Genomic DNA, 22240 nt, shown 5'->3' with positions numbered 1-22240 from the left:
AAACACAGGATGTGGGTAACAAAGGGAGAGTTCTTCCAAGCTACTTCATTCCGAGCCGCGCTTGAACAGTTGCGGAATTCAAACAACGGTGCCAAACAAAAGCACAGGGATATGCCGGTTTGACAAATATTCACAGGAGTGAGGGGAAACGTGGTTTGAAAAATGTTTGTTCTTGTCGGTATAGGACTCAGTCGGGTATGATGGTTGAATTCTTTGTCAAGACTGAAGTCAAACAATGTTGGCAAGCAAAGACACAGATATCGATAGCGGCACTCTCTGACGACTTAGTCAAATTGTAATTCTTGGTAGCATTAGAATTAATCGGGCATGGCGGTAAAAGTGGCGGGAACAAACTACCAAAAAAATCAAAAAAAGGAAACTGCTGGTTTTAGAAATATCCAGCACTTCTCTGCCAAATGTTTTCAGCATAAGAACTAGTCGGCCAAACTGTTTGGTTGTGGTACTGACTGCTTTGTCAAACCTTGTTTCTTGTTATTTTAAGAACTGAGTCGAGTTTGGTGGTTGAACTATTTGTCGTTACTTAATTAAACCAATTAAGATCTTGATTTGGATCTTGACATACGGGATGCGATACTGCCGCGTTTTGTTTTGAAAGCCACCTCACAGATTCTGGATTTTGACTGGGTGATGTGAAATGTGAAAAACAGCTTTCCGCTTGAAACTGACTTTGAGGGTGTAGACAATCAACTGCAGCACAGCTGGCTTTTCTGGAATTGACTCCCCCACACAGGACAAAAAAAAAAAAAAGATAAAATAACACGCACACACACACAGGTGTCACGCAAAGCAAAAACAACATAAAGCTACCATTGCGGCGGGATTTAACCCGACTACGGCGAGACATAAAACCAACAGACTGGGGCCCGCAGCAAAGAGACTCCGGAGGCCTGTAGCACAAGCTAAGCGTGCAATTCACAGCATCTCTCATTAACAGGCCCGAGTGCACGTTTCAACCCGGGGAGCTATAAAAAGCAGGCAGCTCTCTGTGTCACGGGGTTGCTTCCACCGATCCGGCGTGTGGAAGTGGCCCGGGTGGGTTCAGAGTGTGAAGGGGGCATCGGGCCACTAATTGAAAATGTTCCCACCTTGAGAGACCTCCCCGCCCAACCCCCTTTGTGAGTGGTTTGCCCCCATGCCCCTTTATCCTTCAGAGTTGTTTTCTCACCCGGACAGGGAGGAAGGGCGGGGGGCGGGGGGTGAGACGGCCAGCCCTGTACCCCACAGAGAGGAGAGCGCAAGTGGGGGAAGCTTGAAATAGAGGCCCCCGGTTCCCACACGCTGAACTAGCGTTTCGGAGCTACAATAAACTCCCAAGTGTCAGTCTTGCGAGGTTTCATTACTGGCTGTAGTTTAAAGCACGCCGTCCGAAACTGTGGGCCGGGACACAAAATGGTGGATTTTTATTGTTTCTTGTCCTTGAGTTTAAGCACCGTATTTGTCGCTCTCGTGGCAATATGTGATTTATTGGCGTAAATATCGACGGAAGAAGGCCTACATACGTTTATTTCTGTGGCCGTGATTAAAGTGAATCTCGGAAGATGACCGCAAAACTATAGAAGTGGAATATCAATTCATATAAAAATGCATGGATGAAATTTAAAACAATTTAAATGCATCCCACCCACCCGTTGATAAACGTTTCTACTGCCACGTCTTAGCGATCAGAAATCCACCATATTTTTTACGTTTATTTGATAAGTGATGTCCTTTATTCAATTGTTGTACTGTATAGAACTTTTGGAACTATTTGAATATATAAATAATGTAAAATATTGATTAAGTATATTTAAAAAAAACGTAATAAAAATGGTTTAAATAAAAATGCAGATTAGGTTATTCACTATTATTTGCTGTATAGAACACTTAAATAAATAAATATTTTCAGCAATAATGAATTAGTCTTGAGATCTCCTAAAGTGCGTTTTTAATTCAGAGATTTATCTCATTTTAATTTCATTCAATGTACAGTGTACAACCTTATAAAATACTTAAATAAAACTTTTTTTCATTATTTAAAGAAAAAAAAGTTTTTTTTCACTCCATTTGACAATTAAAAAAAATATATATTGTGTTTTTGGAAACAAATTTTACAAAATATTTAATTATAAAGTCTCTTTTTTTTTCATTTCATTGTTTTGGGTAAAAATAATGAATGAATCTGTGAAAGTAATACGCTTGAAAATACAGTACTAACATTGAGTCGACTACCACGGCCATATTTAATGTTCTGGCTCTAGTGGGGCAGTGTTAAGACTTTGATGGACCCCTCGCACTCGCACTAAACTCTGCACCTGTGTTCCTGCACAGCCTTCTGGGGTGTCCCTTTATGGCTCCCGACTAAATTAGATGGACCATATGCATTTCTGCACATGCTTAAATACATAACTGCTGCTGCTGCTGGCGGAGGTATTTATAGGCGCGCTCCGTTTTAAGCCGCAGCTATCCGAGCCCGGTCGACTGTACAGTAAATCAGAGGAGAGGAAGCGCGACTGCTTAGGCATTGCACTTAACACTCGAAGCAGCACGGCTCGCTTTTAGGAGGAGAGATCAATACGCCTTTGGTAAAATGTCGCTCCTCCTTAGCTGACCATTGTTAGCGACAAACAGTGCCGTATCAAAGTAACAATGTGTTCATCAACTGGTAGCACTTTGGCGTTATATTTATGTCTGTTCGCAAGTGTCGGACAGGTGAAAAATGACGAAAAATACTTGTGGGTCTGCGTTAGCGCTTTCTCTCCTCGGGTTGCGCTCTAGTTACTGTATATTAGCTTATCGTTTTGCATATTAGCGCTTCAGTACTCAACCACAGGGGAAGATGTAATATCCTCATCAATCCTGTTCTGGTTTGCGCTCTTGCAATTGGTTAGCATACGAACGGTTAGCACGTTAGCACTTCTCAATTCTCATTCGAAATAGCACCCACCTTTAGGGCATGATGTCAAATACCTATCGGTCCGCCTTAGCGCCTTTTATATTACATACTCATAAACCTGTTGTCATGTTAGCAGGTCACACACTAGCGCTTTATTAGCATGATAACTGTTAGCATATTAGTACTTTAGTACTTGACTGCAGGGCAACATGTAAAATGCTCATCAATCCTATCCAGGTTGCTCTCTTGTAACAAAATCACGATCACAATTATCATGATTCTTTTTTTACATTGTTCTTTTAAGACTAATTTTCACATTTCTGACAATTTTCCTCATGTTAAACATATAAAACATATTTAAAATGTGTATAAAACTCTAAAAGAAAAAAAAAGTCCGCTAAGCTTTCTTAACAGGTTTTAATTTGAGGAGTGACAATTTTTATCAAAATGTGCAGTGAAAGTAAACATAAAAGGTAACATCACGTAAACATAAAACAAACCGAATCGACACTGTGGATGTGGAGTTTTTTTTTTCGGGACCAACTCTGCTTCGTGGTGACTTTCCGCTACAGCTCCTCGCTATACAAACAAACAGGGAGACGGGGAGTATCACGCACGGTATACGCGCCAGCGGCTTTCTGCCGCCATAGAGCTAAACTGTTTGGAATGTGCCATGTAGACGATCAAACGATCTTTCGGCTTTATGAGATCGTGAAGGTACACGTACACGTTAAACCGCTTAACGATCTAATATCGTCATATCGCCCACCCCTACGAACTGGTCTTCAATTTCTTCGAAATACTACCTGACTACAGGGCATCTACTCAGACTGCTCTCACGCTATATGTTAGCAAAGTTTTGGCAGATTCACATGCGCTTGGTTTGCGCTTGCTACACGGCTAGCTATATGACCGTGTCCATTGAAGCTGTCCAGCACGCAAGTGTCTCAAGGAAAATAAAGGCCTTCAAAACCACATTTTGGAAAGTCATCAAATCATTTAGCCACCCAGCACGCCAGACAATCTCAATAACAGTCGTGGCTCGGCTCGTCTTTTGCATTGAAGCATATGGAAGTGAAATCCAGGGAGTGCCGAGAGATGTGGGAAGCAACATGTGGCGTAGGTGGACAGCGACACCAAACACACAGCGTGACACACAGACAGAAGGAGACGGCCGCAGAAACACTAAAGCCTGACAAATTGCGCCGCTACGGTTGGGGGTGGTGTACGACTGACATGTAAAATTCATGGCGTCCCTCGAGGGCTCAGAAAGTAATGCGTCTCCGGTATGAGACTGATAACTGAGAAGGAGGCTTCCACGCTATGAAGCAGTTGCTTCTTATGGACGCTACGGTCACACTTTATAGCCCTCGGAAAACAGTAAATCATCGCACAGAATGCAAAAAAAAAAAAAAAAAAAAAAAAAAAAAAAAAAGAAGAGACGCACCTCTAAGTCGTTAAAGAATAAATGCGTGTCGGCCAAGTTGAAGATCATTTCTTCCATCCGTAGTCCCAATGATACTGACGACGGCGGATCCTGGAAGAAGAAAACAAAGAAAAATCATGATTTTGATTTTTTTTTTTTTTTTTTTTTTTTTTTTTTTGTGGTGTGTGTGTGTGTGTCCTTTTTGCTTTTATTTGGGGTGAAAGTAGGACGGTCCACTCAAATCATTTCCCAGCAGGCCGTTCTCATAAAAAAAAGACATTAGGCCCACTTGAAAGTTTTGGCCTGGCGCGTTTACGACGGTGCAGAAAGGACCACAATAGTCTTCGGAACGGCCCACAGATGGGAATAAACGCTGTTTGAAAAAAAAAAAAAAAAAAGACTTGTCTCCAGTTTGGGGTGGTCGATTTAGAACACTTGGCTTCACCGGCGCTTTAAGAAAAAAAAAAAAAAATGCCCTCCTTCACATTGTTGCGCCAATACGTCACTGATTGTGAGTTGATTTCTCCTGACAACAAAGTCTCAATTTCCCTGTAAATGGTGATCAGTAACAGACTTTGCTGTTAATAATGACATTGATTCCTCCTTTCAAAAGATAATGAATAGGCTCACAAAAATGGATAAATACACTTAAAAATTACATGATTAAGATATCTTCCATCTCTAATTTACTAATTTCTTCCGACAAAGGCTAAGCTGCAAAGATGGTTTTTTTTTTTTTTTTTTTTGGTCTGTGTCTGCAGCTGCTTTGGGAGTGAAAACAGGCCCAGTAGGGACAAGAAGCAGGGATTACCCAGTTAAACGACCTGAAAACTCACCTGAGCTCTCTACTGATTAGCTGTCGTAGCTCATAGCGCTTATGTTTTCACTGAAGACGAAGTGCAACTCACAATCCCCCTCCACTTGGGCAGGCTTTGTGCTTGAACTTTGCCGTTTGGATTCTTAGCCACGTCAATTCTAATTAGTGAGGGCAGCCAATGGTCCGCCGTGCAGTTCAAACAAATCAAGCCTCACAGGAAGTGTTAGCAAAAAGCCCCAAAACATGATGAAGTAGGTTAGTAGAAATGGGGGGGACTTTTTTTTTTTAATTCTCACGGGGTAAAAAAACAAAAACATTTGGGGATACTTATTTTCCTTTTTTCAGATTTAAAAACAACCAACCCAAAAAAATTGGTGATGCCCTTTTTTATTTTCAGATAAAAGAATTTGAAAATCCCTGTAAATCATTTGTTGGATAAATAAGAAAAAATTGGGCAAAACGGTTCATGCTTTTCAATTTTGGAATTCAAAGCAAAAAAACATAATTTGGTGAGAAATGTTTTGGGTTTTTCGGCTTAAATTAAAAAAAAAAAATAGTTGTGGAGATAACAGTTTTTAATTTTTCAGATAAAGAAGTAAAAAAACATTTGATATTTTTCAATGAAAAAAAAAAAATATTCGCCCTCATCCCCCATTTATATGTGCCTGCGACAAGGAAATAAGAAAATTGCTTTGACAATCAATAACCTGTTTCACCAGAGATTCCGCAAAAAATCAGCATCCCAGCCCGACATTGCGAATTTATGCGACTGAATCCATTTCCATCTTTTATTTTCTCTTGGCATTTCCAACCAGCGGTTGTTTTGACTGCGCAGGCGTCTGTTTTTTGACGGCCCGAAATGACATATTGCTCCTCAAGTGTCGAGAGATCTTAGCGTCCCCGTGCCTTTGTTCTGCTAAAAGGGGGGTGGCTAGCTATTTGATGGGGGCACTGTTTTGTTTTGGGGGTGAAAGAGGGCTGCCCCGCGACCCTACACTGTTTATTTACTTTATTCTCAGCCTAGCATGCTGGGTCGAGTGCGAGCTGAGGCTTATGCCAAGAAGCAGCAGCAGTCTCAGACACACACGCACGCACACATTCACACACACTTCCACGGGGTCTCCAGTGTACGCCACCGCCGAAGCAGGAAACACTCTCGCCTCCATAAGGGCCCCGTTTCATCTGAACTTCTATAGGACGTGACAGCAGCTAGAGTCCCACTCACTACTCGCCACTCTGGCTATTCAAACAATAAACGAAAAGCTCCAAGCAGTGATGAACGGACCGTCGAACACAACTTTTTCATGGACAATCAAATGGGGCTCATTTGTGGGAATTCCTTCCAGTACAAAATAAGAGAAGTATGGATGAGCCCTGAAACTGGCACAAAAAGAATGCTTCAAAACAATATGGCCGACTTCCTGTTCAATTTAGGGCATAGGTCTTTGAGACGTTTTCGTCTGTCCTGTTATGAGTGACGTGCACCCAATTTTGTGTCGATCTGCGAAACTCGTGACAATGGGCTATTTTTTTTTAACGCTTTTGAGACCTCTTTTCATGGAATTGGCGCCCAAAATGGCTGCCTTTCTGTTCAATTTCGGACATGGGTCCTTGAGACTTTTTCGCAACTCCTGTTGTGATAGACACGTCCACCCAATTGCGGTTCGATTGGTGAAACTGATGTCGGGCACAATTTTTTTGCCACATTTCTGCCGGGTCTGGATTTCGCCCAAAATTGTTGTTTCAAACTAAAATGGCCGACCTTCTGTTCATGGGCCCCTGACACTTTTTTGCGTGTCAACTACTGTCCGGGGCTCATGTTTTCTAACTTTCCAGGTGCCCTATTTCGTGAGCTTGTGAGAGGATTGTGTTTGGGACTCCTTTTCACCAAGCGAAACACACCTGCAAAAAACGATTTTTCAGCAATTTTGAGCCCTCCAAAAAGTTGGTTTATTTGTGGGAAGGATAATAATAAACAGCGATTCCAAGAGGGCCTCTACACTGCCTGGTGCTTGGGCCCTAAAAATGGCAACCGCAGAGTGTGCTCACTCAAAGCCTATCTGCAAGGCACATCTATAAACTACTTTCAGGAAAGAAAGTGCCCCCCCCGCCCATCAAGCCACCCACCTTTGTCGCTCAAGTCATCCCCTGTCTGGGTGGCGTAAACAAAACGTTACAAAACACTTTTCCCCGTAATCACTATAAATAGGCGAGTATCCACACTTCCCTTTGCGGCTGGCGGACCCCCCCCCCCCCCCCTCTCCAACAACCCCCCCCCCCCCATAAACACCGTGCTGTTCTTATCAGCTCTTTTAATTGGCATCACGGCAGCTCGCCCCCATAAAGCTTTGACGGCTAAAGCCAGCTGGAGCACCATTGGGCAGGCCAGAGCAGGAGCTTAAAGGAGGTGGAGATGTAAAGGGGAGGGGAGGGGGTTATTAGTAAGAGTGAGGGGTGGTTGGGCGGTGGGGGGGATGGCACTGACATCTCGAGGCAGGTGGTGCCTTGTGGCGTGCTTGTATTCTTAACTCCCTCGCCGGCTGATTGTTTACATTGAATCATGGAGGATTCACAACGTCGCCGGCTTTTCCCACCATGGCGCTTTTTCCCATCAGGGGCCGTTTTCGGAGTTATCTCTGATGGCTGCATGGAATTTATGACGAGAATATTATGCATTTTCATCATTGTCGTGATTTTTTTTTTTTTTTTTTCATACATAACAATTCTGTCCAAAGATAAGTGTGTACCTCCTTTTAGTCAAAAACATGGACAGTGTCTTTTCATACAAAGAATCATAAGCACATATTTAAAAAAAAAATAATAAAAAAATAAAAAAAAAAAGCCCCAAAAACACATAAGAAATTTGCAGGGGTCAAATACTGTATTGACAACTCTTTAACTTCAAGTTGCAAATTGTTTTTATTCTGAAACATGTTTCTCTTCAAAGTTTCCTTCATTTAGCTGAAGAATTAAAAGCTAGCATCAACAGTCCCTTCCCCCCAAAATTCTCAAAATGTACTTTTCTTTGTTTTACCCCCAACATTTAAAGCATTTTCCTTCATGCTTTTTTTTATGTCAAAACAAGAAGAACCTTTACATTTTTACTTTCATCCAACAAATGAAAAAGCACTGCGACATGCATCTCCAATTGTTTTCACTTTAATCCTCTGTGTGAAAGATGTTATCGTTAGAGCCATGCATCTAATTATCTGAAAGCGTGATGCTGTGTCTCTGCGTAAAATCCCCAACGCTGCAATTTTGCCGGGCGTCGCAGTGAAAGAACCTGCTTTCATCGCAAGGGCCCGAGTGGATGATCAACTTTGCAAGCCGTATCTAAAGGATGACCTCAAAAGCCAGCCATGAGAATCTGATTCTGCCTTATTTCCCCCCCACCCAAAAACAGTTTGTTTAGAAAGTTTAAATTTAGAGAGGCAATTTAAATGGAATAACAAATAGCCCAGCGTGGAAAAGTAAACGTTTCATCTTATGAGCATGCACAAGGAAAAGAACTGTGTGCTAAAATAATATATGTTTGTTACCATCCACTGTATACTTGTACACTTATATTCCCGATTACTCCGATTTTATTTCGCTGAATTTTCTTCTTGAATGATTTGAGAAGTGCTTAATTAAAGCAACAGTGCGCTCATTTGGGCGAGAGAAAGGAACACTTAAGTATGTCAGGAGACATCCTGTGTGCAACTGTTGCGAGCCCCCCCCCCCCCCCCCCCCCCCGCAAGCCGTGCCCACCCCCGGCAGCCACGCACCACTTCGACAGCTGCAGGCAAATACTTGCCAAGCCTCGTTGGAGCTATTAAAAAAAGAAGCAATTATCTTCACAATGAGATCTCCTTACCACGTGCTGAACTGCCTCCACCGTCTATTTCCCAGTGCCGATCATTTGTTTTTAAGTCTTGGTCTTTCTTAGAAGCAAATAAATCACATGAATCCACAATATTGCTTTCGGGGGATCCCCTGATGGAGTTTTTTTTGAAAATTTAGCTCCTGAAGCTATTTTTATTTCGCAAAATGAAATTTAGTAGGCGTGTCTATCATAAGTAGACCTACAAAAAAAGTTTCAAGAGCTCTGCCAATGAAGTCTGCCATTTTTCAGTCAGGTTCAAACAAGCTATTTTACATTTTGACAGGGTCACGGGTCTTTGTAACGCCATTTGGGCGTTTTGGAAAATTCAGCCCCCGCAGTCAGTTTCACTTAGCAAAATGAATTTTGGTAGGTGTGTCCATCACAAGTAAACACACCAAAAAGTCTCAAGGATCAATGCGCGAAAAGACACACCGGGGTCTGCCATTTTGGTTTGAAGTGGCCACTTTGGAGTCATTTCTGTTATTTCCAGGGGCTCTTCAAAGATAAACTTGTCCAAGAGATTTTGTCCAATTGCCACCAAATTCAAACGATGTCTACTAGAAAGACCGGCAGCACAAAATTACAAAGCGTTTGCCTTTCCCTGATGTTCACTTTAGTGGTATTTTATTTCTGCGTCAAAACGTTACTCACCCGTCCGTATCTGTTGGCGTAGGAGCCCGTGAGCAAGGAATGGAAAACGATGATTGTTTCATCCAGATCCCAGATGAATACTCGCTGGAGGAGGAGGGACACAAAAACAGAGAGGAAAAGAGTCAAAATCGATGCCGCGCTCTGTCGTTGCTGCAAGGTGATCCTTCTGGTCAATAGGCCAGGAGCGTGTACCCGTGCACCGTTGGGACGGCGGGTCCATTTGCTCGCGTGGGCCACCGCAACAGTCCCCACCACCCCTCCGTTCCTTACCCCCTTTACATTCGAGCAATCGATAGGGACAAACTAATTAACTAGATATGTTAACATGCAATGATGCCGCCACCTTATTGGCTGCTTGCTTGAAATGTATACAAATGAAGCAGATGTATAATTCCATGTTAAATATGTCCATTGTCCGTTTGCACTTCTACTTAAGTGCAGTTTGAGAGTGTTTTTGCCAACCCTGGTATTATAACTCGCCTCACCTTAATCACCCCCCCCCCGATTGCTTGGTAATGAGAACTTAATATAAGATGTATGTGAGTCATGATTCCACAACGCGTGAATTATTCATGCCTGGTTAAGGAAGCGTTTCTTATAATGAATTAATGGCCATCGTGCGTAAAAGGCAAAGTGTCAGCCCCATACACTAAGTGGATTAAGGTCCCGCGAGGGCGTCTGTCGCCAAGGTAGCGAGCTCACCCCTACCTCAAGGTCAGAGTCGGGCGGCGGCGACGGGTTGTTGTTCCTCCTGCCCCGGCCACGTGACTTTCCATCCGAGGCCCGGCGCAATCGATCCGAATCTGAATCTTTAATGGGGGTTGATGGACTGTGGATGGTACTGTACTCCGCTGGAAGGAAGACGGACGATGAAAAGAATTGACGGTCGGCTCTCTTTTTTGCAGACATTTTTCTTAATGTAAGACGACATATAACTCAGGACGGCGCTATTTGGTTCCATTATTTAAGACACTGTCCATTTGTAAAAAAAAAAAAAAAAAAAAAAAAAGATGCTAACTGCGACTCGATTATCTAACAGTCCCTGTTAACACAGTTAACGCTACTTGGACATAAAAGTACACCTGCAGGATGTTAACTGGAGGTTTATCACCTCTTTTTGTTTTTAATTGGCAGTACATTCCCCAAAATAAATAAATGAAAGAAAGAATAAAAAACAAAACAAACCGATAACATTTCGTGTTGTATTAACCCTCCATGACAAGTCTGCCAGCCAATTTTAACTTCAAATTTGCATCTGAGTCTCTCACCGGCGGGGTTGTCCGTAATGGCCTGGCTGGTGATGGTGGGGGGGGGTTCCTGTAGGGTGTAGGTGGTGGTGGTGGAGGGCGTGCTGGGGCTGGTGTTGTTGCTCGTCATGTAGGGCGACGTGTAGGGTGAGCTGTTGTAATACTGAGCGTACTGACCCTGGCCGAAGGCAGGATAGCCGGGGTACTCCTGTGAAGAAAACCGGCGACATTTTGATTTTGGATTTTTCTGGCGGGGTAACATGAGATATGCCCTTCACCGTTATTGCTACTTTACCGCACAGATTCCCCAAAACATAAATGTGAACATATGTCAGCTCCCTCCCACATCTGGACAAGCATCCCATTTTGTGTGCGTGCTTTCCGCTCTGTGCCACAAGACATATGTGCGAGGCGGTACGGCAGGTAATCCGGCTGACAAGGCGTGCGACATCCAGAGTGATTTATGCTCAAAGGTGTCACGGGCGAGACGTAACGTGGTTGAAAGTCTGGTGCCGCAATCGATCAGCGGCAGGAGGATCCCAAAAGGTCTGACGGTCGTACCTGTTGCGTGCTGTTGAAGCCTGTCGAGTTCGTCAGGGAGTTGTTTCCGCCGTATAATCCTGACGTTGTTGTGAAAGTACCGCCTAGGAAGAGGAAAATGTCGTAGCTTTGAGTTACATAATCATTGTATTAGATTGTATATATAAAACAGACTTTGACTTTATTTCTTGGTGTAGTCGTTATTTTTTTTTTTTTTTTGCATCACAAGATGCACAAGACTCACAGATCCAAACAGCGACTTGTGGCCTTCCTCAGGGGTCACTGTTAAGCCCTTTGCTGTTTTCACTTTAAATAAATGGTCCGTGTATGATTTCAAAAACTCCACACTTTATATTATCTGCAGATGACACTAGTATTCTGTTTTATTTCACCTATGCTTTAGAGGTGTGGGGAAATACACATCCAATTAATATCAATCCATTATTTATATTATTTTTTGGATCGCCGTGAAATTGATAAATCACAGGAAAGATCCACTCTCCATCATATGAATCACTTTTCTCTTTCTGCATTCGTTCCCAGCTCTGTAAGGGCCTCAGTAATGATAGTCATTTCTCGCAGAGGATAAAGAATATACGCCCGTATTGCTCAATTGGAAGTAAACAGCGTGTTACAGTTTTGTGGTAAAATATGCATTGCTTAGAGGATTATAACACTGCAGTGCTGGGCGATTGTGGGAATCGGGGGTTGAGGGAGGGGCCAGGATGTTGCAGGTTTGGCTCCCTGAAGGATAACCTTTGAAAAGCGCCCCTTATCTCTCTCCTCCTCTTCCTCTCTTTATCAATGCTAGAATCGGCCCGTGATGAATGACGGTTGGTGGTGGGGGAGGGTGGTGGGGGTTCAGGGGGTGGGGGGTCGATGGGCAGAAAACAAGTGGAGAGAACCTACGAGTAGCACAAGAGGTCAGTTGTGCGGGAGCTACTGAAGGGTAACGCCGGGGGTGAAAGGCTGAGGGGAGGTGGGTCGGGCGGGGCGGGGCGGGGCGGGGCGGATCTGGCCGGGCTGCTGACATCCCGCCGAAATGAATATGTATGTTTCTCTTTACACTCACTCGCTCAAAGGATGATCCCCCCTGGGTAATGAAGTCATTCAAAGGGGGGCTGATAGCATCTAATGGCTTAATAATATACACAGCATGACTTATTAGAGCAACGGAGGGCGCCTCTAGGCTGGGGCCGTCGTTCGGCGTTTCAGCTGCGCTCCATCTGCTGCGGACGGGAGGAAGACGTCGCGTAAAATGGCTGCCGACGTGCGAGTTGCGCGCGTGTTAACAAGGCTGCAATTCTGCCGCGATCAGGACGGCAGAGTTTTCACGGAGGGAAAGCATGGTTTCGATACTCAATGATCATAACTCCAGGCGTATAATACAAACAGGCGGTCCCCCCCCCCCCCCCCTCCCCCCTGAGAGTGGAAACTCAGACTCAATCTCCGTCTCAATAATAAAGTCGCGGTGCTTCATTTGAAAGTCTTCCAACAAAGGTAAAATTGACGTCCACGATTTACATGCCGCTGCAATGCTCGTATTAATTGATGACGCTTTTTATGCCGATACCACTTAAGTTAAAACTTGTCAAAACACATACCTCCGTTTTTAAAAAATATATAGTTTATTATATTTAAGTATCGCAATATGTATCAGACCGCAACCCAAGTATCGGGATCACTGCGACAAAAGTGTATATATATATGTGTGTGTATATGTGTATATATATATATATACTGTATGTGTATATGTATATAAAAATGTACATGTGTGTGTGTGTGTAAGTGTGGATCAAGAACTGAAAAGGTGCTTTAAACCCCACAATATGAAAAATATAACTTAACTTTATTCATTTATTTTTGCTGTGCTTTTGTTGTTTTCATATAAAATGAAGACAATACGTATCCCCCCCCCCCCTTCATTGTCAATACGCTAATCCTGCCATAACCCCCCCAGTGTCAGTTGGATGGAGATAAATACACTGTCCCTAAATGGGGGCATAATTACACCTTCGCCCCCCCCCGGCACCCCGCCCCGCGCCGGCCACAAACAAGAGGGAGTTCCTTTCATGCTGTGAGCATCACGGCCCTCCCACACCGTGACAAACGTGAAGCAGCTTTTCAGAAGGCCGTCAAAAGATCAGGCAAGCGGAAAGGAAGTATGTGGCGAAAAATGGACACAATGCGCTCTTCCCTCTTCTGCCGGCAGAAGAGAAGCAAACGCCTCGGAAACGCCGCACACAAATGATTTGTCAAGTTTCCCATTCCTCCTTTTCATCCCTGCCTTGTTTGGTTTCTCAAGGGCTATAAGGGGGGAATTTGCCTTTTTTTTTTTTTTTTTTTTTTTTTCTCCTTTTGGTCCCGAGTTCAAAACGGAGTGAAAGTCTGACAGAACAATCAGAGGCGCAGGCAAAGAAGAGCACGACAACAAATTAGCCCCAAGCGCAGTTGAAGCGGTCATAAAAGTGCCGGCTGACGGGGGTTGCGAGGCTTTCTCGGCAGAGCGCGAGGAGCCACATAAAAGCTGAGGGGACCCCGGCGGCCCTGGCGAGAATGGAGGCGTGCTGTTCAAGAGCGGCGGTGGTGCTGGTTATGATCGGGGGGGGGGGGTGCTTTGTGGTTCCCCGGGGGGCATGTTTTCGCTGCCTCCCTCTGTGCTGCTCCAGTTAGTTCACTCAGTCACTCAAGTGCAGACATCAGGGCTACCCGCCACCCCCCCCCCCCCCACTTGCCTGCCTTCTGGCCCCACAATTGGAAGTCCATTTGCTTTGCTTGATCAGTCTCCTCGCCACGGGCTATGTCTATCATCAGTGCACAATATTTGGAGCAGAAGTTTGGATGCCCCACTTGGGAATAAGCTATCAATTCCAGATGGTCTCCTTTTTTTTTTTTTTTTTTTTTTTTTTGCTGCCTTGCCAGAATGCTGGAATCCAATTATTCACATAATTAGCATCTGCTCAAACCATTTCTCAAGCCGTGTTACTTCCAAAATTGTAGTCATGTTTGCATGACTTGTTGCTGTCGTGTTCTTCAATTTCATTGCTTACAGTTTATATTGATTTAGCGTCATTTTATGAAAACACAATACAAATATTTTATGTATTGGTTTCCTCAATTAGTTTTTCAAAATGCTAAACCAAAAATAATATCTGGTTTGTGTCATTGTTATGTATTTATCTGTTTTTCTTACTCCCTTAAAACTGACTAGCTACTTTAGTCAATATGACCCAACTTTGGCTTGTTTTGGTTCTGAAAAAATGAGGTTGTTTTGTCCAAAATAACTCAGAAAGTTGACCCAAATCGCGGGCCGCTCCAAAGTTTGACCGACATTAGGTTATTTGCGACCTAGCAGTTTTAAGAGTGTAGTAATTCTCGCAGTACTGTTGTTGTCGTCGCAATCTCGCCGTGTTTCTGCGCCACCTCCAAGGGTTTCTGTGACAATCCACGCGGCGCACCGCCATCCGCTGCCACGCGAGTTGGCGTACACGGACGCCTTTGTGCCCTTTTATGATTCGGCGCAGCCACGCAAAGCTCCGTGGCATCGGACATGAAAGCGAGGCGCAGAGACGTTAATCTAATCGTCTGCCGCCTTGACAGCTGGTTACAAGCTGGTGGAGGCATACGGGTTTTGGGTGTTTGGGGCGGGAGGGGGCGGGGGATCACATGTGGACTTTGGTTTGGTCGCTGGAAACCTGCTTAAGACCGTTTGAATAACCTTGTACGACAGCGCAACAATCACACAGCAAATGCTGTTCTCTATCGGGCTATCATTGTTTTCCTCATGTTTCGGGTTTTGCCCCCATCGCGTCCCTGAACTCGCATCGCGCTCGTCAGTTGTGATGAAGCAAGTCTGAGGACTTATAGAAGCTTGGATTTGACAGACGAGCTGGGGGGACTAAAAAAACATACTTGACAAAATAATTTGTTGGCGGGAGTAGATATTTGGATTCTAGTTGACGAATATAAACGTCCACGGCAGTGAACATGTTTTATAAACCCCCACTGGTAACATTTTAATTCCGCCCCGCCTTTTCCAGGCCCTTCCCGTTAATGAACAACTTGGAGATACTCAGGGAATCCGCTAGCCACGGCGGGGTAAAAAGAATGAAAGGCATAATACTGAGAAGACAAATGGGCACATGATGCTGTCATCACGACTCCCTCCACCCTTCCCGCTCACTTCCTTTTTTCAGGCTCTCCGGTTTTTGGTCCGCGGCCACGGGCAAAAAAAAAAAAATGCTACGGCGTGCCACATCTGTGGCTGAGCTGCTGGCGTTATTTACTGTTGGATATTCTGGAGGATTCTGTCACAAGGGAGTGAGAGAGAACGAGAGAGCGGAATGCGGCCGGCTAAATGGCCGACGCAGGTGGAACTTTTGCTGCTCCGAAGGGGAAAGCGATAGAAATGTCGGGGGGGGTCATTGGGCGCGCAACAGCTCATCTTTATTAGCTTCAAGGCTATAAATCGCCACAGTCCCAAACGCTTAAACAAATACAAATATGATCATAGGGAGAGAAAAACAAAGGCTGGGGAGTTGGGGTGCCTCCTAAGTGTCGGGCCATTTTCCTCCCCCATCATGTTTTTTTTTTTTTTTTTTAAAAGTGGGAGGAGGATTGATGACAACTACCCGGATTGGTCGTGTTGTGAATCCGCTTGGTGTTTAAATCAAAGGCAGCTTAGGTATTTTCGGCGTCAGGTCACTTATTTTGGATGATAGACGATAACTGTGAAAACAAACCCAAGGTGCCCCCACTCAAAGATGCTGTTTTACATTTTTACAAGCCTCAAAATATGTCAGGAGACATGAACGTATGTTGGTGCTGTTGGTGTTGGAGTATCTCAAATCGTCATTGAAAATAACGGAAATACCATAAATCCATTCCAGCTTCCCAAAAGCAACCACGCATTTATGTAATGTGTTTTTCTAATGAGAAAAATAGCATTCTATAATATTGTGCTTTGTTAAAAAAAAGGACACAATTGTCTCAGCTCTTCTCAGATCCTCTCAGAAGATAAAGAATACAACCGAGTACCATTATAAATGTTGCTGCATGAGTTTGTGTTCAAGTATCAGTTGCTTGAACGATTATGCACGTGTTTCCCAGTAACCGTTAGCATTAGCTTTAAGCTAGCCGACTAAGTCTAAGTTTGCAGTTATTTCAAATACACAGCGTGTAATTCTTCTACTTTGATGTTTAGTTCGACAGTTCAATTGAACTGCGTGTGTAATTAAACAGCTTGGAGCCTCTTTTTGGGGAAAAAAAAAAAAAAAAAAAAGAATTCAGATGTCCTCACCCTGCATTTGGTAGCTGTACGGTGCCTGTCCCGTCTGCGGCGTGCTGAAGCCCGAGCCGTAGCCGAGGAAGCCCGTCTGGCCCGGCGACTGCGACTGGCTCAGGCCGCTTTCCGTCTTGATGCCTGCCCACAATGGCCCTAAATCAGTTAGCGACATCAGATCGGTTTGATGCTCTTTACAAGAGTCGAGAGTCACGGGTTTGAAATTACACCGAGAGCGGGACGGGGGCCGATCACAATGGCCCCGGCGCTGATTTGTTTACTGATTCCTTGTAGCGATCTTATACTGCAGAACAAACTTTTTGGTTACTTCAATTTACACTCACTGTTATCTGTAATAAGACACCAAAATTTAAGACCACTTTGATCAAATTTTAAGACCTCTCAATGAATAAACGGGACCGCACGGAGCCAGCGGTATGAGCTCAATAAAATTTCACAATGTTTTGCAAAGAAATCTTTTATATTTTTGATCTAGAACTCTGTATCGAATATATAGAAAAACAAAACAACTTCCCCAAAATTCAAATGTTTGGGAATCTCTGATGCAATGGACTATCAATGATATATTAATGATTGCTGACCTTTTTAAAATAAGTATGACCATCGCGTGAGTGCTTGCAAAACTACCCTAGAAATGCAAATTTATGGCGATGGTTGCGCAAATCCCAATGATTTTTTTTTTTTTCTTCAATTTAGTATTTGTGCTTAAAAAGACATCAGTTGCATCAGTCCTCTTTCTGATCTTTGCCAAGCATGATCAGCAAAGTCACCTACAGAGAACATGCGGGCGACAAACAACGACGCAGCAAAACCGCTGCTGTAACCGTGGAATTGATGAGAAGGCCGTCCCCACAAACGTCTTGACCTTCACAAAGGAAATCTTAGACGGCCGCGTAACCCGATTGTACCAATTGTTTCAAAAATAGACATCGAGTTCAGATGGCGCTTCTTACCGTAGGCCGGGATGCCGTAGGGTTGGCCAGGCTGGGGGTAGCTGGCGTAAGCGGCCGCCTGCTGCATTCCTGCGGTGTACTGCGTCTGCCCGTAGGCGGCCATATTTTGGGACGGAGGGGTCGGAAGAATATGCGGATACGTCCTGCTGTTTGAGCGATGAAAGAACAACCAAAAATTGAGGGGGGGAAAAATGCGGTCCGCCCTCCAAAAAAACCCAACTCGCCATATAAAATTTTGATCGTATCGCCAACGACGATGAGAAATTACGACACAAGCTGCAGACACCCAGGCAAACAAAGCCACTCGAAACTCGGTGATCCGGCAGGAGGATCTAATTAAAGCTCCAAATGAAGTCGGACGCTGCTTATTTTTATTGTCGTTTTTTTTTTTTTCTTTTCTTTTTGAGGAACAAGTAAAAAGGAGCCTTACTTGGAAGGGTAAATCTGCGGGGAGAACTGGTGCGTTTGTCTTGGGCTGAAGCCACTGCTTCCAATAGCTGCAGAGGAGAGTTAAGAGAGAGACAAGAGCGCGTTTAAACACTCGGGAGCAAGGTAAATATTAGTTTTTGCCAACAGGACCCCGAGATTCCGCAGAAACGGTAATTACACCCGCATTACTCTGTTTATTTCGATGACCTTCTTTAAGGTTGCAAAGACGGATTATAATAATGGAGCAAAAATAATCAGATAGGCTGGATGGGTTTTTTTTTTTTTTTTTTTTTTTGTGCTGACTCATTTATTGTCATGGCAACCACTGGTATAAACACACAGCTGAAATAGGCCAGCCAACAAAGCCGCAACCACAATACACGACTACATAGTCCCACAGGGCTGTTAACTTAGCCCACCAAAAATGTTTTTTAAAGGAGATTCATCATCTCTTTTGGTCGCAGTTTTTTTTTTTTACTTGCCCTGAAAACAAATGTTCTTATTAGCATTACAATGGAAAAAGCCTCGTACCAACAAACTAAACTTGCACTTAAACTGTAAGAACTGTTTTGGGGGTGTCAAATAAAAACAAAGGATTGAGAGTACTTTGTTTTATGATTGTAGTTGTTTTGCCTTAAAACAACAGTTTTTTTTATCCATATTGAAAAAAAACAAACAAACGCACACACTACCATCAAAATGTTTAAATCCGATTTTTTTTTAAATCGTGTGTTTTCTGAATCTGAAAAAATCCTTAGGGCTGAACTATTTTGAAAAATAATGCAATTGCTCTATTTTTTTCTCAGTATTGCGATTGTGATTTCATATGTGATGTTTTTTTTTTCAAGGTCCTCTTCCCCTGTCGTTCTGAACAAACACAAGCAATAAATGAATCTGTATTATAATAAACAATATCAGATTAATTATACATAATGTTTTGGTTTTAGGTTAGGCCGATGCTAAAATCAAATCAACTGAAGCATGAATTAATATGAAAGCCAGTTTATTCATCAACTTGAATTAGAGTCGTTCACTTTCTAAACGCCACAAAATTCCACCAAACAAGTGTGATGCAAACATAAATCATAAATAAGATTACAACAGTAACGCAAATTAATCTGTGACCCCAGAGCAATATGTAAATATGTGAACTGCATTTTTTAATCTAAATTTTGGCTTTTGCATTTAGAAAATTGCTATTGTCAACTTGAATTCAATGAATTGTTCCACCCTGCGCTTGTATCGGGCCTAATGTTCTAAAGAACCCTGCTAGGACTCGTAAAAAAAAAAAAAAAAAAAAAAATTCACCACTGCGCACACGGAAATTATTGAGTTTTTCGGCATGTCGAGGCCTCCAAAATGCAATTCGCTTGGCCAAATAATAATAATAATAAACTGAGATTCTAAGAGGACCTTAGCACTGCCTCATGCTTGGGCCCTACTCCGCTGGATGTTGTTAATTCCGTTTTGCCCTGACATGGGAACCGACTCGGTGAACATACTCACACGCGCGCACGCCCATGTGAGCGAAGCATATAAAAAAAAAAAAAAAAAAAACGCTTACAAAGGCAAAGGGTCATGTTCTTAAACACACACACATACACACACTTTATTGGCAAGGACGCTTCCTGAGGTCCGGCTTATCAGTCACCCATCTACGGTCTCATCGCTCACTAATCGCTTCTGCACACATAAACACACGCACACACAGACATAAGCAAACTTGGTACTCGCCCGATCCGGTGAAGCTGTCCAGCGAGGTGTCTGCTACTGAGGCGGCTATGTCGCTGCTGCTCATTGGCTCGCTTTTAACTGCCAAGGGGGGGGAAACACCACTAAGCCACGATGTCAGCATGAATATATATATATTTTTTAAAGCATGTCAAAATGACAGGTTTTTATTTTAATGTGTGCAAATTTTGGCGGTTTAAGTTTGACTTTAGCCCGCATGCAATCTGTATTTGTATTGACGTTTGCATTGTTTTGGTTTAGATTTGTCAACCAGTCAGCTCCCCCCAGCCACTTGCGTTGTCAGTTTGCTCGTTATTTAGGGCCCTGTTTTTTTTTTCTTGTTTTTTTTTGGATCATTGTTGTCATAAATTAGGTCATCCCTCGTTGTGACTAATCCCCATGTTACTTTGGTACTAATCTTGAGTTTGGATTTAGATTTAGATTTTTTTTTTTTTCCCGAATACGCCTGCTCCACTGCGCTTGAGCCCTTCACCTTTTGCCTCTTAACACCTCAAAAACCTAAATCTGTAACATTGCATAATCTTTGGAGGATTTACAGTAGTCTCATTTTAACCTGCGCGCCTTTTCAGTGGTCTCATTTTCACTCGCATAATTTTTGGCCGGTTGACGGTAGTCTTCTTTGAATCTGATCAATTGCGTGCAAATGCACTGAGAGTTGTGTTGTAAATCCGGTCCTTGAGAGGCCGCATCTGTGTTCGAATCTCATACAAGCAGGCTAATACAACTCTAAATCAACGCTTTAAAACGCTGGCGAATGATTCATGTGACGCGCGGTAGGGTTTTCGTTTGAGCGATGACAACCAAGTATAACTTGAACTGTCAGGATAAGGCGCCGGTGTATAAATTCATCTTTACGCGTAGCGACCGTTTTTTGACCTTGGCTCCATTACTGAGCTCACTGATAGATGCGTAAAGAACAATTTCACAGCTACCTGACAGCTCAGGAATCTTTGAAATCATTCAACTGCCCTCCCCCCGTTCGGATGAGGGCAACACAAATTGACAATGTGGGCAAGGCGGTCATGCTCCGCGGAAATGAAGAAGCCGTCGGCTGTCATGTCGTACATGTTTTTCCGCTGCGCTTGCTCAGCTCGGAAACATGCTGACAAGTGGCGATACTTTGCGAGAGCGCGCGGGCGGGTTTGGGGCGGAGGATAAAAAAAAATAATGCTGGCGCGCATGCATAAACTAGCACACAGTCACGAAAACATCGCATGTGTGGAGGGCGGAGAAGCATGAGCAAATGAGAAGGGAGCAATCGGTTCACTGCAAACCATGCTGGCATGACACATTCAAACACCACAGAGGGCCTGAATGAAAGGTACAATAGTTGAAGCCACGCTGTGTTTTTTTTTTTTTTTTTTCCCGACGTCTTCTTGCAAGTATTGTCCTTTCATTGCAAACAAAGTAGACAAACCTGAGGCGGACTGCGAGTTACAACCTAACAACCAGTCTGCGGTGGTGAGCATTGTGACGCTGTCACCTATGAGGGGAAGAAAGCGGCAAAAACAAAAAAAACAAAAAAAAAACAAAAAAAAAAAGGGGACACGTGACGTGAGTCCTGTCCATTTATCACCTGAGTCAACAACTATGTGCTGTGGGAAAACCGCATGCAAAACGGCAGTTTTTGTCCATCCATGCTGAGGGAACTGAAATCATGACACCGGTGGGCTTGAATACAAGTCGTCGGGGAAACGTCAACGGCGCAATCGAAAAAGGCGAGCATACCTTCAGCGCCATTGGGTGTCATGGAATTGTTGTTATGGACGTGGCAGTTGTCGAGGCCAGCGCCGCTGGGAGATTCGCTGCTTCCACTAACTCGGCTGTGAGGACTGGCGAGATCCTGCATTTCCATAGACCTGATGGGGGGGGGGGGAAAAATAGGCGGGGCGGACGAGGATGTCATTCAATGCCCACTTGCGCGCAAAGTTGAAGTTTGCTGTCAAGCTAAACGTCAAATAAAGTGAACTAGCAAGTATGTTTTTCAAACAACCATATTTCTTCTTGGGCTGCTAAAAAGTGGTTCTTAATCTCAAGGGAATTTAATTAAAGTTCAAATAAGTAAATAGTAAATAAGCACTTCAGTGGAAAAATGACTTTCTCCAACACTCCCAACCGTCAGTCCTAAAAGTTACTAATTAACATGCTTGGTGACTAAAATTCCTCAACACCACCTCCAGGGGGGTGCCGGTGTTGTGGTATATTAAATACGCACTTTCAATGTATGAAGTGTGATTTATTTGACATTTTTATGATGGTGTGCGGTGCGTCGTTTAATGAACTATTTTGTCACGGTTTATGTTTCATCATGTCTTGTGCGTGATTTGTGAGCGGCGAGGGAGTTCACGATAGCTATTTTCGAAAA

The 22240-nt window shown here is 43.6% G+C and overlaps 1 protein-coding gene across 15 annotated transcripts in view; it reads right to left on the bottom strand.

Annotated features, from left to right (window-relative positions):
* eya1 (EYA transcriptional coactivator and phosphatase 1) overlaps positions 1-22240 on the bottom strand; it is a 40360-nt gene that overhangs the window by 9931 nt on the left and 8189 nt on the right. For 2 of the 15 annotated variants that reach the window (XM_086020314.1, XM_086020318.1), the window contains exons 3-13: positions 21604-21734; positions 21293-21358; positions 19858-19935; positions 18125-18191; positions 17695-17840; positions 16739-16876; positions 11461-11543; positions 10921-11107; positions 10361-10503; positions 9653-9736; positions 4341-4430 (exon numbers count right to left, since the gene is read on the bottom strand). In XM_086020314.1, coding sequence (XP_085876440.1) covers positions 4341-4430; positions 9653-9736; positions 10361-10503; positions 10921-11107; positions 11461-11543; positions 16739-16876; positions 17695-17840; positions 18125-18191; positions 19858-19935; positions 21293-21358; positions 21604-21730 — 1209 coding nt within the window. In that variant the 5' untranslated portion in view covers positions 21731-21734. Of the gene's footprint in view, positions 1-4340; positions 4431-9652; positions 9737-10360; positions 10504-10920; positions 11108-11460; positions 11544-16738; positions 16877-17694; positions 17841-18124; positions 18192-19629; positions 19813-19857; positions 19936-21292; positions 21359-21603; positions 21735-22240 lie in introns of those variants that run through there. The other 13 variants (XM_086020316.1, XM_086020320.1, XM_086020315.1 and 10 more) reach the window with 10 other exon arrangements.

Source organism: Filicampus tigris, chromosome 21, assembly GCF_054856515.1.
Source record: "Filicampus tigris isolate MCC_2025a chromosome 21, RoL_Ftig_1.0, whole genome shotgun sequence".
Taxonomy (NCBI): domain Eukaryota; kingdom Metazoa; phylum Chordata; class Actinopteri; order Syngnathiformes; family Syngnathidae; genus Filicampus; species Filicampus tigris.
The sequence above is the reverse complement of the archived record's forward strand: the minus strand, read 5'-3'. Positions and strand labels throughout refer to the sequence as shown.